This window comes from Camelus dromedarius, chromosome 28, assembly GCF_036321535.1.
Source record: "Camelus dromedarius isolate mCamDro1 chromosome 28, mCamDro1.pat, whole genome shotgun sequence".
Classification (NCBI taxonomy): domain Eukaryota; kingdom Metazoa; phylum Chordata; class Mammalia; order Artiodactyla; family Camelidae; genus Camelus; species Camelus dromedarius.
The window spans coordinates 6777274-6789658 of record NC_087463.1 but is presented as its reverse complement, the minus strand read 5'-3'; the positions used below and the strand labels follow the sequence as shown (position 1 = coordinate 6789658).

The window sequence follows — 12385 nt, the reverse complement described above, 5'->3', positions numbered from 1 at the left end:
TACTTACCTAATATATTAAAACTATCATTTCAACATGTAGTCAACATTTGTAAGTTATTGGGAGATTTTCCCGTTCTTGTTTTCATCCTGTGTATTTCACATTTCCAACACCTACATTCGGGCAAGCCACAGTTTTGAGTCTTCAGTACCCATTCGTGGCTGCTGCACTGGCCCGAGCAGATCTGGACCACTAAGCAGCCACGCCTTGCTGACGTCAGCGCAGGGCGGGTCTTAGCCGGGTGAGGGCGGGTCTTAGCTGGGTGGGGGCGGAGCTTCTCCGAGAGCGCGTTTTGGGCCTCACTGGCTGCCGTAGCAGAGCGGCGGCGGCGGCGGCGGCGGCGCCACGTCCCCGGCCGCGGCGGGAGCGGCATCCGTTGGGCCTCGGGGCCGGTGACCATGGCCTTTACGCTGTACTCGCTGCTGCAGGCGGCCCTGCTGTGTGTCAATGCCATCGCCGTGCTGCACGAGGAGCGCTTCCTCAAGAACAGTGAGTAGGGCTGAGGGGCGGCAGGGGCGGCGCTCCGGGGGCGCGGCCCCGGCCCCGAGTCGGGCCCCGCGAGGGGACAGCCTGGGCCGGGAAGGAGGCGCGGCCGAGGGCTCGCCGCCTGGGGCCCTTCCTTGGGTGGGGAAGCCGAGCCACTTCCTTCTCACCAGGTTTGGACTCCACAGTGGGGTGAAGATTGTCCAACAGACGCCCGCTGTGTGCCGGGCCCTGGGGGCGGGGCGGGATGGGAGGATGTGGAGATGAGCCAGGGACGCCCCTCTGCTTGAGACCAGTTCAGGTTACGAATTTAATGCACTTTTCCTCTTTGACGTAGTCGAAAACCTGGGGCATGAGTTTTCAGTTCAAGAGGGAGGGGCGTGGCTCGTTTTGGAGCATCGGTAATTAGAATGAGGTGGTGGAGGGCCATAGGGGTTCCTGGGCTTTGGGAATAAGAGGAAAGGGAAAGTGTTGGGAGTATCACGACATCCTGCCATCCACGTTTCAAGAAAAGCTTATTCAGCACAGTTTATTGGGTGCCTACGATGTGCCAGGCTAGAATCTAAGAATACAAAGAGGACAGAAGTTAAGCCTACCGGCATCCCAGAATCTAGAGACCTCCTTGCCTCCTGGGCAGCCTGCTTCGTTCCGTACGAGGCACAGTTAAGGCAGGATACTGCATGATGTGTATCATATGTCACAGCTTACCAGATATGCCTGTGGGGGTCACCGAAACTCAAACCCATGAACAAGATTGTTTTATTTCATTTATTCCTTTAAGAGAGATTTTTTGAGCACAAATTACGTGCCAGGCCCACGTAATAGGAGCTGAGGGAGGCTAGCCTGCCCTTCTAATAGAAGTTAATCTAAATAAAAACTGAACAAGCACCAATAACAAGTATGCAGAATGTTATGGAAGAGAGGTGCTGGGAGATAGTAACTGGGAATCTTTGGAAGCTTGGAGGAAGTGTGTCTAACCCCAAATCTGATAAGTAAGTTATATGAATGAAGTGAAGGGTCAGGAGGTGAGGAGTAAGAGCTGATGTGAACACTGGCATGGAAAAAGCAGGGCAGTGACAGGACCAGATCTGTGCTATTTGCCAGATCATTCTGGTTACTGTGTGGAGAACAGATTGGAAGTGGAGAAGAGTGGATGCGGAAAGCACCACTCCAAATTGGGCAGGGAGAGATGGTGGATATAACCTAAGTTGAGTGCATATAATAAAGTAACTAACACCTAGCACGTGCCAGGATCTGCATCAAGTGCTTTACACGTATTCATTTGTGTGACCCTCACAACAACCCATGAGACAAGTCCTGTTTTCATCCCCGCTTTAGTGATGGAAAACCTGAAGCACAAGAGTAGATGACTTTCCTGAGATCACACAGCTAGGAAGTGGCAGAGGCAGGATTCAGTCTAGGCAGCCTGATGCAAGAGTCCATCTCTTCACCACTACGCTGTCCAGAAAAGTAGAAGGAATCATGTCGTGTGTTGAACTGTATGCCCCTAAAAGACATGTTAAACTCCTAACCCTTGGTTCCTGTGAATGTGATCTTATTTGGAAATAGGATGTTTGCAGGTGATATCAAGTTAGGATGAGGTCACACTGGATAAGGATGGACACTAAACCCAATGAGGTGTCCCTGTCAGGAGAGAGATACAGAGACACACACACCCAGGGGGAAGAAGGTCTTGAGACAACAGAGGCTGAGACTGGAGCGATACAGCCATGAGCCAAAGAATGCCAAGGACTGGCAGTAACAGCCAGAGCTAGGAGAGAGGCATGGACAGGATTACCCCTCAGAGCCCCCAAAAGGAACCAGCTCTGCCAACACCTTGGTTTTGGACTTCTGACCTCTAGAAGTGTGAGAAAATAAACTTTTGGGGGGAGGGTAATTTATTTATTCATTTTTCTTTTACTGGAGGCACTGGGGATTGAACCCAGGACCTCATGCATGCTAAGCATGCACTCTACCACTTGAGCTCTACCCTCCCCACGAGAAAATAAACTTTTGTTGTGTTAAGCCACCCAGTTTGTGGTGCTTTGATATGGTAGCTCTAGGAAACTAATACAAATCAGAAGATATTTTAAAGTTTGAAAAGACAGAATTTACTGATGGACATTGGGAATGAGGAGAGAGGAAAAAGCAAAGGTCTTTCTTGGTTTTCTGGTGTAAGCAAATGAGTGACGATTAGTACCTTTACTAAGGTCAGTGAGCCCTGGAGGAAAATTGGCGGGGTGGAGGTAAGAAGATGAAGAGATAATGAAATAAGTTTTGGACATGCTGAGTTTGAGATTTCTGGGAGATAATGCAAGTGGAGATGTGGACTAGCCAGTTGGACTTGAGTCCGTAGACCAGAAGCGAGAGCCAGAGTGGAGACTGAAATTTGAGATTGTCAACCACAGATGATAAATGAAGCCATATGAAGAGATGGAAATTGCTCAGGGAAGGAGTAGGGTACTTTGTTCATCAGGGCAGTCCTAAAATCTCCAGTGTGTAATGTTTAGGTAGAGATAGGAGAGCTGACAGGAGAAATGATGCGAGAGCAAAACAGGGAGATGGGGAAATCTAGACAGTGGGGTTTCACAGAAGCGCCAAGGAGTATTTGAAGGAGGAGTGGAATGTTCTGACAAGCCAAGCAAGATAAAGACTGAAAGGCGTCCTAAGGGTAGTAGAGGTCATTGGTGATTTTACAAGAGCAGCTGCAGCAGTGGGCGAAATCCACATTGGAATGGGGTTGAGTGAGAAGTGAGTGGAAAGTGACAGAATGGAAATGGGAGGATCATCCAACTGCATCACTAAGTTCAAGGAAATGAAGAAAGGATGCTGGACGGGGATGCAGGGATATGTTTTATGGTGGTTTTGTTTTTAGGTAGGAGAGCTTGAGCATGTCTCGGCAGTGACAGAGCCAGCCAGGTCTCTTCAGCAAATCAGTGCCATGAGAAAAGTGGGGAGGAAGTGACCACTGAGGCAAATATACAAAATACGAGAAAGACAAAAAGAGATGTAAGGGAGATATTCATATGCAGCATGTGGGCCTTGATTGAATTCTGGCTTAAACATATCAACTATAAAAGATATTGGGAACATTTGATAAAATTTGAATATGGACTAGCTACTACATGATATTAAGGAATCACTGTAAATCTTCAGTGTGAGGAAGATGCATACTGAAATATTTAGAAGTGAAATATTATAGCACCAGCATTTTATTTTTAAAATATTCAAGCAGAAAAAAGATGAAGCACATAAGGCAAAAATGAACAATTATTAAATCTAAGTGATAGGTATGTTTTAAAAGTTAAGTAATTAAAAGTAAAAAAAAAAAGAATTGCTATGGAAAGGATCTAGTAATGAGAGAAAAATGAAAGATGTAGGACAGAAGTGAGATATTTGGTAGTTCAAGGTTTCTAAGAAGGTGGATAGGGATGGGTTCTAAGGCACAGATGGAGGAGATGGCACCATACTTTCTTCACTGAAAAGGAGGAAGGATTAGCTGATGAAGTGGGAGGTTTCTAGAGTTGGTGGCAGGCAGTTTTTCTTTTCTCCTTGTAACAAATAGGCCAGTCACTGTGACCTCGGTGGGAGAGAGGTCGCAGTGAGCATGACACGGCGTCTTTGTTTTCATAGCTTAGAGTCGGATGGTAGAACAGTCTAATGGCAGAACGCAAACAGTTGAGTCTAGGCTAACTTGTTTGAAGGAAGAGAATTGGGTAAGAACCACGGGAATGTAACCTGGTTGAATCAGGACAGTGTCAGTTCCTAGGAAACAACATTAAAAGCTGAGTCCTGAAATAGGAATAGAAATTAGCCAATTTTTAAGTACCTTTAACACTTTCAAGAGGTGACACGTGGGCACTTGCATATACAGGTCTGGTGCCCAGAGTGGCGATCTGGGAAGGACTTACATGTGGGGACAAAGTATAGCACATGTATTCTCCTTTACAGATACAGAAACTGATCTCAAAAGATGCTGAGACTTGCCAGGGTCAGCCAGTTCTCAAAACTGTAGCAGATACTGTTTTTCATCAAAGTGTATCTAGCTGAGCATTGTTAGCTGAACCTGGATGGATTGCCATTTTGTGTGTGACTTTTTGAAGTCCCAGCAGTGGAAGAACGTGTGTGGTATTTGCAGTTAGTAACTTCTATTTAAGTTCATTCCTGAAATTACGGCAGCAACTACTGCTGCCTGGTCTGATCATTTGTTCTCTGCTAGGCCCTCTAGCTGTGGGCAAGAAAGCTGAAATATTTCTCCTTAAAAAAAAAGAAAAGCAAAGCTCTTTAAAGGTTTGGCCAGGTTCCTTGAAAAACAACTGAGACTCCCTAAGTAGCAGTTGGAGAGAAAACAGATAATTTACTCTCTACCCAAAATTCAGTTTTCTTTTTCATTCTACTGGCATAAAAATAGAGAGGCTAAAATTAGCTAATAACTCTTAAAATTATTTCAATGCTGATGCTTAAATTATGGTACTCCCAATATTGTAGAGTTTTATCCTTTTTTTGTTGAAGCGCAGTTGGAAGATATATTTTTTTCTGGGAGTCACTCCTCTCCTTATGTAAAAATATAATTTGACAAAAATATATTTAAACATCTTTTTGGAATGGGTCTAAAAGAGAAAAAAGATTGTTGGAAATCAACGTCTCTATTTAATAAAAATTGAGTGCATAATCTACAAAGTACTTAAAACAAGTCCTTTAACCATCTAAGAGACTTCAGCCACGGAGGGAAAGAATTGGTAATTTGAGCAATGATTAATTTCCAGAAAGTAAGTAAAGGAAAGGAAACCAACAATACCATATAGCAAGGTGGTTTTAAAACAGTTTTAAATATTCAAAGTGACTCACGGTGGAAGCCCCACACTTGAGGAGCTCATCCCTGCCCTCAGGCTGTGCCTGTTCGGGAGAGGAAGGCCTCATTCCAGAGGGGTTTCTCCAATAGAGGAGCATCTCTGTAGGCTTTTTTTTTTAAAGTCGTTTCTCTTTTTATGGAAGCAGGGTATGTATGTGGTTTTAAAGTCATAAACCTCTTCAGTTTATAGAGAAAGAGAGAAGCCTCCTGCCCCATCTCCTCAACCTCTCCCATTCCTCAAAAGCAATTATTTTCAACTCTTCCAAGTTCTAAGTCATGTACTTACTCCTGTGGAAGTGTTTAGCACAATTATATGAGCAGCAGCACACTCATGGTGTGTAAGCACAAGTGCAAACATACCTCCCTTCTCCCTTTCCCCCATCTCCAGCAGACTTTCATTCCTTCCACCTTCCCTGGACATCCCCAAGTCCAGAGCTCCTGCGTTCCGTGTGTGCTGAGAGTAAACCCCTGTCTTCTGAGGGGGTGACTCTTCCCATCGGTTCAGTCTAGGGAAGGGGCTGGGAGGGGAGGGGGGAGCAGCACTCACTACCCTTGTAGAGACTTGCAGTTAGTCCTCCTGTGTTTCAGCTGTGTCGTCCTCACTGGCGTTTTGAAGTTTCTCTCAACTTTCCAAGGTTCTCAGCACGACTCACCTCAGTTTTTTGTTGTGTCCTCCCTGAAAGTTTAACCTTCAGCTTCCCCTGCTACATCAGTTACTCTAACATTTATTTTTTATTCTCCCAGTTTTGCGTGGAGTTTTGCCTGGAGACAAAACTTGTTATCCTACTCGTGACATTAAAAGAGGAGATAAAAGTGTGTATCCATTGATGGAGTTCAGGACACACTACCCCAAAATAAGGCACCTTGGCATATTGAATATCTTAAGCTGTAGGAGTTTGAGAAAACAGCAGAAGCAGAGATCACTGCCCCTCTCCCTCCCTGGCCCTTCTTTTCTGAAAGCAGGAGTGAATCTCCCACGTGAAAGATGCCTTCCTTGTACCAGGAGGAAGGGAGACATTTTTATCACTAGAGATGGGGAATTTAGGGCCTGGAAGTCTGTGTTAACAGACTGTACTTTTTCCCCATTTACTACCCATAGCGTACACTCCTTTGTATTGTTAATTCTTCACAAATTTATTCCTTTGTCTGAAATTCATAAAAGCTTCCTGCTCTAGTCACTTTTCAGATCTTTATTCTCTTGTGAAGGCTCCCAGATATATTTAAAAGCTTAATAAGCTTGTATGTTTTTTTTTTCCTGTTACTCTGTCAGTTTAATCTTCAGACCTAGCCAGGGATCCTAAGAGGGTCAAGGAAAAGTTTTTCCTTCCTTACAGTAACCACTGTGTTTAACCAGAACCAGGCTACTTTCTTATTGTGCAGAGCTGTCAAATAGGTTTATATGAGTAAGACTAAACTAGCTTAGAAAATGATACAGCTGGTGCTGGTGGTCATTTGGGGTTTTATGTCTGTCTAGTGACGCTAATATGAAATAGTTTTGACCACATTATAAGTAGTTAAAGGCTGGTGCTATGCCTTTGAACTTAGATTATAAAAACAGGACTGCCTTGGAGTGGAAAATGCTGATTGAGCTGCCTGGAGGAGTGAGACAGATGTGTGGAAGGAAGAAGTTCTAGTAGAACCTGTGATACGGTAAAAGTAAATGGAGAAGCAGCATGAGTATATTTGCTTGAGGGAGAGAAGCAGATCTAGTAGGAAGAACGAGGCAGGTGGACCAGCTGGAATTGTTTCCAGCTTCTATAGTGGTGTGCACGTAATCCTGGAGGATTTCTTTTCCCCTCCCCTAAAACTGCAGTTGAATGATTGGTTCATGTTATACTTTATGTGTCTTAAAAGTAAAGAAATAGGGTTCTTTGCAAGTTTTATCTATGATCGTAGAATTTACCCTAATTTTCTTTATCCAAGATTAACTCTGTCTGCTATAAATTCACCTTAATTCCACAAACATTTACTAAGTATTTGCTCTGGGGTGGGGTAGAGGGGAAAGTGAAGACGGACTAAATTCAGTTCCCATCATCCAGGAATTTATAACTTTTAACTTACAATCTAGGAGCAAAAAGAAAGGTCTATTATGGCATGGGAGGGACTTAGGAAAGGCCCTGACATTGATGTCAGACAGACCTAGACTGAGAAGCTGCGTTTAACATGTACACCAGTTAGTGGGTAACTGAGTGTAAGGGGGAATACTTGGAGGGTTGCGGTATGATACGAGACTAGCCTGTCAGTTTAAGGAGTTTTTTAACTCCACTCAGTAGGAAGTGGGAATCATCACATTGTGAGCTAGAAAGATCTGACCCTTGAAGGGAGAAAACTCAAGAGGCTGAGGTAAGACTGCTGAGGCCTCTGTTGAAATAGTAGAGACAGTAGAAGCTGTGACAGTAACCACTGTGATGAAGGCTGCCCCACAGGGGCTCGAAAATTGTCCACCCCTGTGGGCGGCCGGGAAGCTAGGCCTTGAAGGGTGAGTTGGAGTCAAAACATATCAACTCTGTTGTGAATCTGAACTTTAAATTAGTTTTATACCACAACATACCTCAGTGTTGATGTGACAAAAAAGCAAGCAACCATTATTTAACCTTGATTTCAAGCAAGCAGAAGCTGATTAAGCAAAGTAAAATCTTTTTACCTCATACTTGGTTCTTTCATGTATAAAATTAAGGCTTGTTCTCTGTCTTCAAGTTTAAGGGTTAGCATGTCAGGAATTAATTAAGCCCTGTAGTCATATGAGATTAAAAAAAATACAGTCATATGAGATATGGAAAGTGGACCTGAAATGAGGACAAGAGAAAGACATTGCCGAAACGAGGACATGGCAGCCTCTAGAAGGATGTAAGGCAAGAAGAAAAGAACTAGCAGATAAACGTAAAGAAATAATGACTCTTAATATCAGGAAAATGATTTAGAAGAAGGTAAAAGACTCATTTACAGGAAATTAAGTTGGGTAGTAGGCTAAGTTCCTTACCTCAAAATTGAGAAATCAGGAGGAATGATCAAGTTGAAAAGCTGTGCATCTGCTGGCAGGTTAGAGCGCGCCGTGAGCCTAACCAGGCTGTGACCAGGTTGACATCACCGTGCCCCCAGGAGGTACAGACGGTGGATCTCAGCTACAGTGCTTTTACACTGATGCCGATGTTGGGTTTTACAAATTCTGAGTTGAGCTCGTTAATTATTCAACTTGACAATATTCTGTGGTTTTCAGTTCTCACCTGAAAAAGATGTTTTGTTTGTTAGTTTAAAAAAAGGAGAAAGAAAACAGTCAGGGTGTAACAAGTCATCTCTGAACTAAATGCCATGGAATAATTTATTAGACTAGTTATTTTGTAAAATCAAAGTGGAAATTAAATGAGTTTATGCTACTTGTCAAAAGTAAAAAAAATATACTGTAAAGTTTTTAAGTCCTGTGACTTTATTTTATGTTTTTAACAAAGACTCAAGATCGTCTTTCAGAAGGTAACTAATGAGAGAGCAAGGTGAGTACATAATACATTTTCACACAGCTAATCATCTTTATATTATGCAGTTGGCTGGGGAACAGACCAGGGAATTGGTGGATTCGGAGAAGAGCCAGGAATTAAATCTCAGCTAATGAACCTTATTCGATCTGTACGAACTGTGATGAGAGGTAAGAAGAAAAACTAGTGGAATACTCTTAGGTTTTAATTTTGTGGTTTGATTTAAGTAACAGAGCTTCCAAGCGTGACTGCTGTCACATACCATTTTTGTAACGGGAACTTCTCTTTAACTTGGCTTTACTGCTTAAAATTTCCTGGTTTCTTTCCTAGCTTGCCTCTTCTCTCTGTCTAAGCTGTTTGATGCCCAGTGGCGTAATCTGTTTATATGTTACCTCGCAGTTGAAAGACAGTGGTGTTCTTGCCTTTTGGAAACTATTGCTTCCAAGGAGTAGAGTCATCTAGAGTCTTGTAAGGCTTTCAAGAGAAAAACTAAAGGTCCCATAAGTCCCCTTTCAGATAAGTTTTGGATTTTATGATCCAGTGCATGTTTGAATGTTATAAGGATTTGCAGTGTGATTATGATGACATATTATTAAGTATTTCCATCCTTCCTGGATGCTAGTAACTATGACTTAGTTTTTTTTCTGATACATTCTTTATAATAAAAAACTTTTTTTTCTTTGCAGTGCCATTGATAATAGTAAACTCAATTGCAATTGTATTACTTTTACTATTTGGGTGAAGACCAATGGGGGAAGTGGAGACTCAGAAGAAGAGCTGCCAGAAGTTACTACTTCAGTCTTTATTGGAATATACATATCTTATTTACCTGGCTGTCCTTGGACTTGACAAAAATCTAAACCTGACAATAAAACCCGCGTCCCTATTTATCTGATTTTTTACATGTTGCACTTACAGTTTCGTTACAAAAAGATCAGATCATCAGAGGCAGTAACTATCCAGGATTGGATACATTTGATTGCTAACTATTAACAAGAGTTCATGCTATGGTAAAGATTGTTTAAAGGGTACAGGACTGTCACTTCTGTGTTTTTAGAGATTTTTCTCTTTCGCTTCTCAGGGATGAATTTTTTCTTTCAAAGTTTTGAAGTTCCTTGTGACTTAGCCATGATGTAAGAATGACTGTCCTCCTAGGTAAAATTTAAAGGATTTTTAAAAAGTAATTCCTACATATAAAATGATAAATAGGTAATTTGGATTATTTTACTTTAACTCTTTGGTTAAATACTTTATCTGTATACTGTCTCAGCCATGAAAACCTCAAATTTGTAGTAACTATTGAGGAGCAATACTTTCTGACTTCAGGGAGATTCCTAATTTTGTAAGTCAGAGAGTCACATGATGACTGTGTTTTTATTTTTAAGTTCTTCTCATGTGTTTGTTGTTTTATTAATTGGCCTGAATGATGAGCCCAGATCAGTATCTACATATTTCCATTGGTAAAAAAATCTGTGTGGAAAAGTCTATGCCCTTTTAACAATGATGACTTATTTTATAAAATCAGCATAAAAGCCTGCAAGAGCAATCCTAAACAATCACCACTGAACCATACTGTGTAAGAAGACTTTATTGTCATATGTTTACTCCCCCAAATTATCACGTTTCCATTTCTTGGAGTAGCACATTGAGGGGTGTGATTTGTAATTCTTCATTCTGTCAGTCAATAGAACATTCATGGTAGATAAATTGTTTTTTGTTTTGTTTTTATGTCTTAGACCATCCCATGTTTGTTTATCTCATAATACTGTTTTATACAGAAAGATTAAAACTATGTAAATGGTTTTTCTGGAAATTAGTTATAATATGTTAAAGGGGGTGGAATGGCATCTTTGTTTACAGGAGAACATTTGTAAATAAAGTTAAATTTCCAACTCAAGCATTTGTTTTTGTACCTTAGTACATACCTGTCAGTGTTAACTGAATTAATCTCATTTTGTGTGTAATACTTCATATATGTATTCTTTGCTATAAAATCACTGAACACAGATTTAAGGGAAGTAAACATTCATATTCCATTTTTTTCTTCATGAATTAACTGAATTGCTGTCATCATCAAGAAGACTCATGTCAACTTTTATTCTGTGACTTAAATTCCTTCTGAAACGTTGGAACAGGTATTGGATGCCTGTTGGCCATGCCTCAGCTGGAGGGGTGGAAGATCCCTGGGCCGTGGGGTCCTTGCAACTGAACCAGAGAACTGTACCGGGAACCCTTAGTTGATTACTTGGCTCATGTGAGTAACGTATTTGGCACTTACAGGCAATGTTCTTCTGGCCTTACAAAGATCTGATGCATGAGTCTGAGTTTAAGCCACTAAGAAGATTTAAAAGAAGCAGTTAATTGAGGGCACTCCCACAGTCCATGAGCCAGACAGAATTTTAAAAAGAAAGAAGAGAGACCTTGGCCTGATATTTTCATGTGAGCCATTACAACACACCTTCATGCTCATTTAGTGTCAGGATACTGTTCATATTCCAATGGGGAACAGTCCCAGCAGGGCAGGATCAGAGAATTCTATAGCAAAGTGGTTCTAAGCAGTGAAATATGAACATCAAAATATTTTATCTCTTGAGACCACTTAGAAAATTGTAGCTTTACTGTGCCTGAAGAGGAGGTCTGTAAGCTTTCACAGGTTAACCATGGTTCCCCCAGAGCAGTTGCGACTCTAACTACAGCATCGTATTTTAGTAGATAGTAACTTAAGTGCCTGCTTGCCTGCCCACATCCTCTCCCTTAGCCATTCCTAGGATTAACAATTTGTGATCATTCTGAACTCCAAATATTCATGATGTTAATGGTTTTATGTATTCCGGAACGGTATCTATATGCCTCTCTCCTGTGGTGAAGACTCTTTATCAGTGTTAACCAGATTAATACCTTAATCCGTAATCAAGTACAGTGGTTTTCAAACTTCGATTGTTAACAGCAGGACCAGATTGTCAAAGGAATAGTGACAACTGTAATGCTTCAATATCTAAAACAGATGAGGCAGGTCAATTTCTTTATTTCAGTTGAATCAGGGATAAGGCCCAAAGACCCACTGTTCAGCCTCCCCCTCACTTTGATCAAGCTTCCTAGAGTGCTTCCACAAAACCCTGAGCCTTCAAAAACATGATTAAATAGTAATTTTTTTTAATCCATGCTTTATATAGAGTAGGCAAGGTAATCTGTGTTCTATAGGTGTATATAGTGGCGTGTGTATATGTGCTTGTGAAATGACTTGAGAAAAAGCAGTATGTTTAAGTACAATAGGCAGGATATTGCTGAAATGCCAACCAGAACCTTCTGTCATGTAACTTAAATAAACTTCCTAACTCCTCCTCAGTTCTTGGGTGCTTCATCTGTCAATAACTGTTTCAGAACAGAAGTCAGCTCCAGGTGATATATGTCTTATCTTTTCCAGGTCACCTTTGATTCTAGATGTACCCCAACCAAAGGGATGTTCTCTTGAAGTAAAATGTTTTTGGTGAAATGAATCATTTTCTTACTGACTTACAAATTTATTACCAATAATAAAATTTTGATACCCAGCAAAATGGAGTTCTTTTTTGCTAAAATTTT

The 12385-nt window shown here is 41.5% G+C and overlaps 1 protein-coding gene across 1 annotated transcript; it reads left to right on the top strand.

Moving 5' to 3' along the window:
• Positions 1-308: 308 nt before the first annotated feature.
• IER3IP1 (immediate early response 3 interacting protein 1) lies at positions 309-10700 on the top strand. Its single transcript, XM_031441972.2, has 3 exons — positions 309-487; positions 8872-8973; positions 9490-10700. The coding sequence occupies exons 1-3, from the start codon at positions 397-399 to the stop codon at positions 9543-9545; spliced, it is 249 nt and encodes an 82-aa protein (XP_031297832.1). The 5' UTR covers positions 309-396; the 3' UTR covers positions 9546-10700.
• The last annotated feature ends 1685 nt before the right edge of the window (positions 10701-12385 follow it).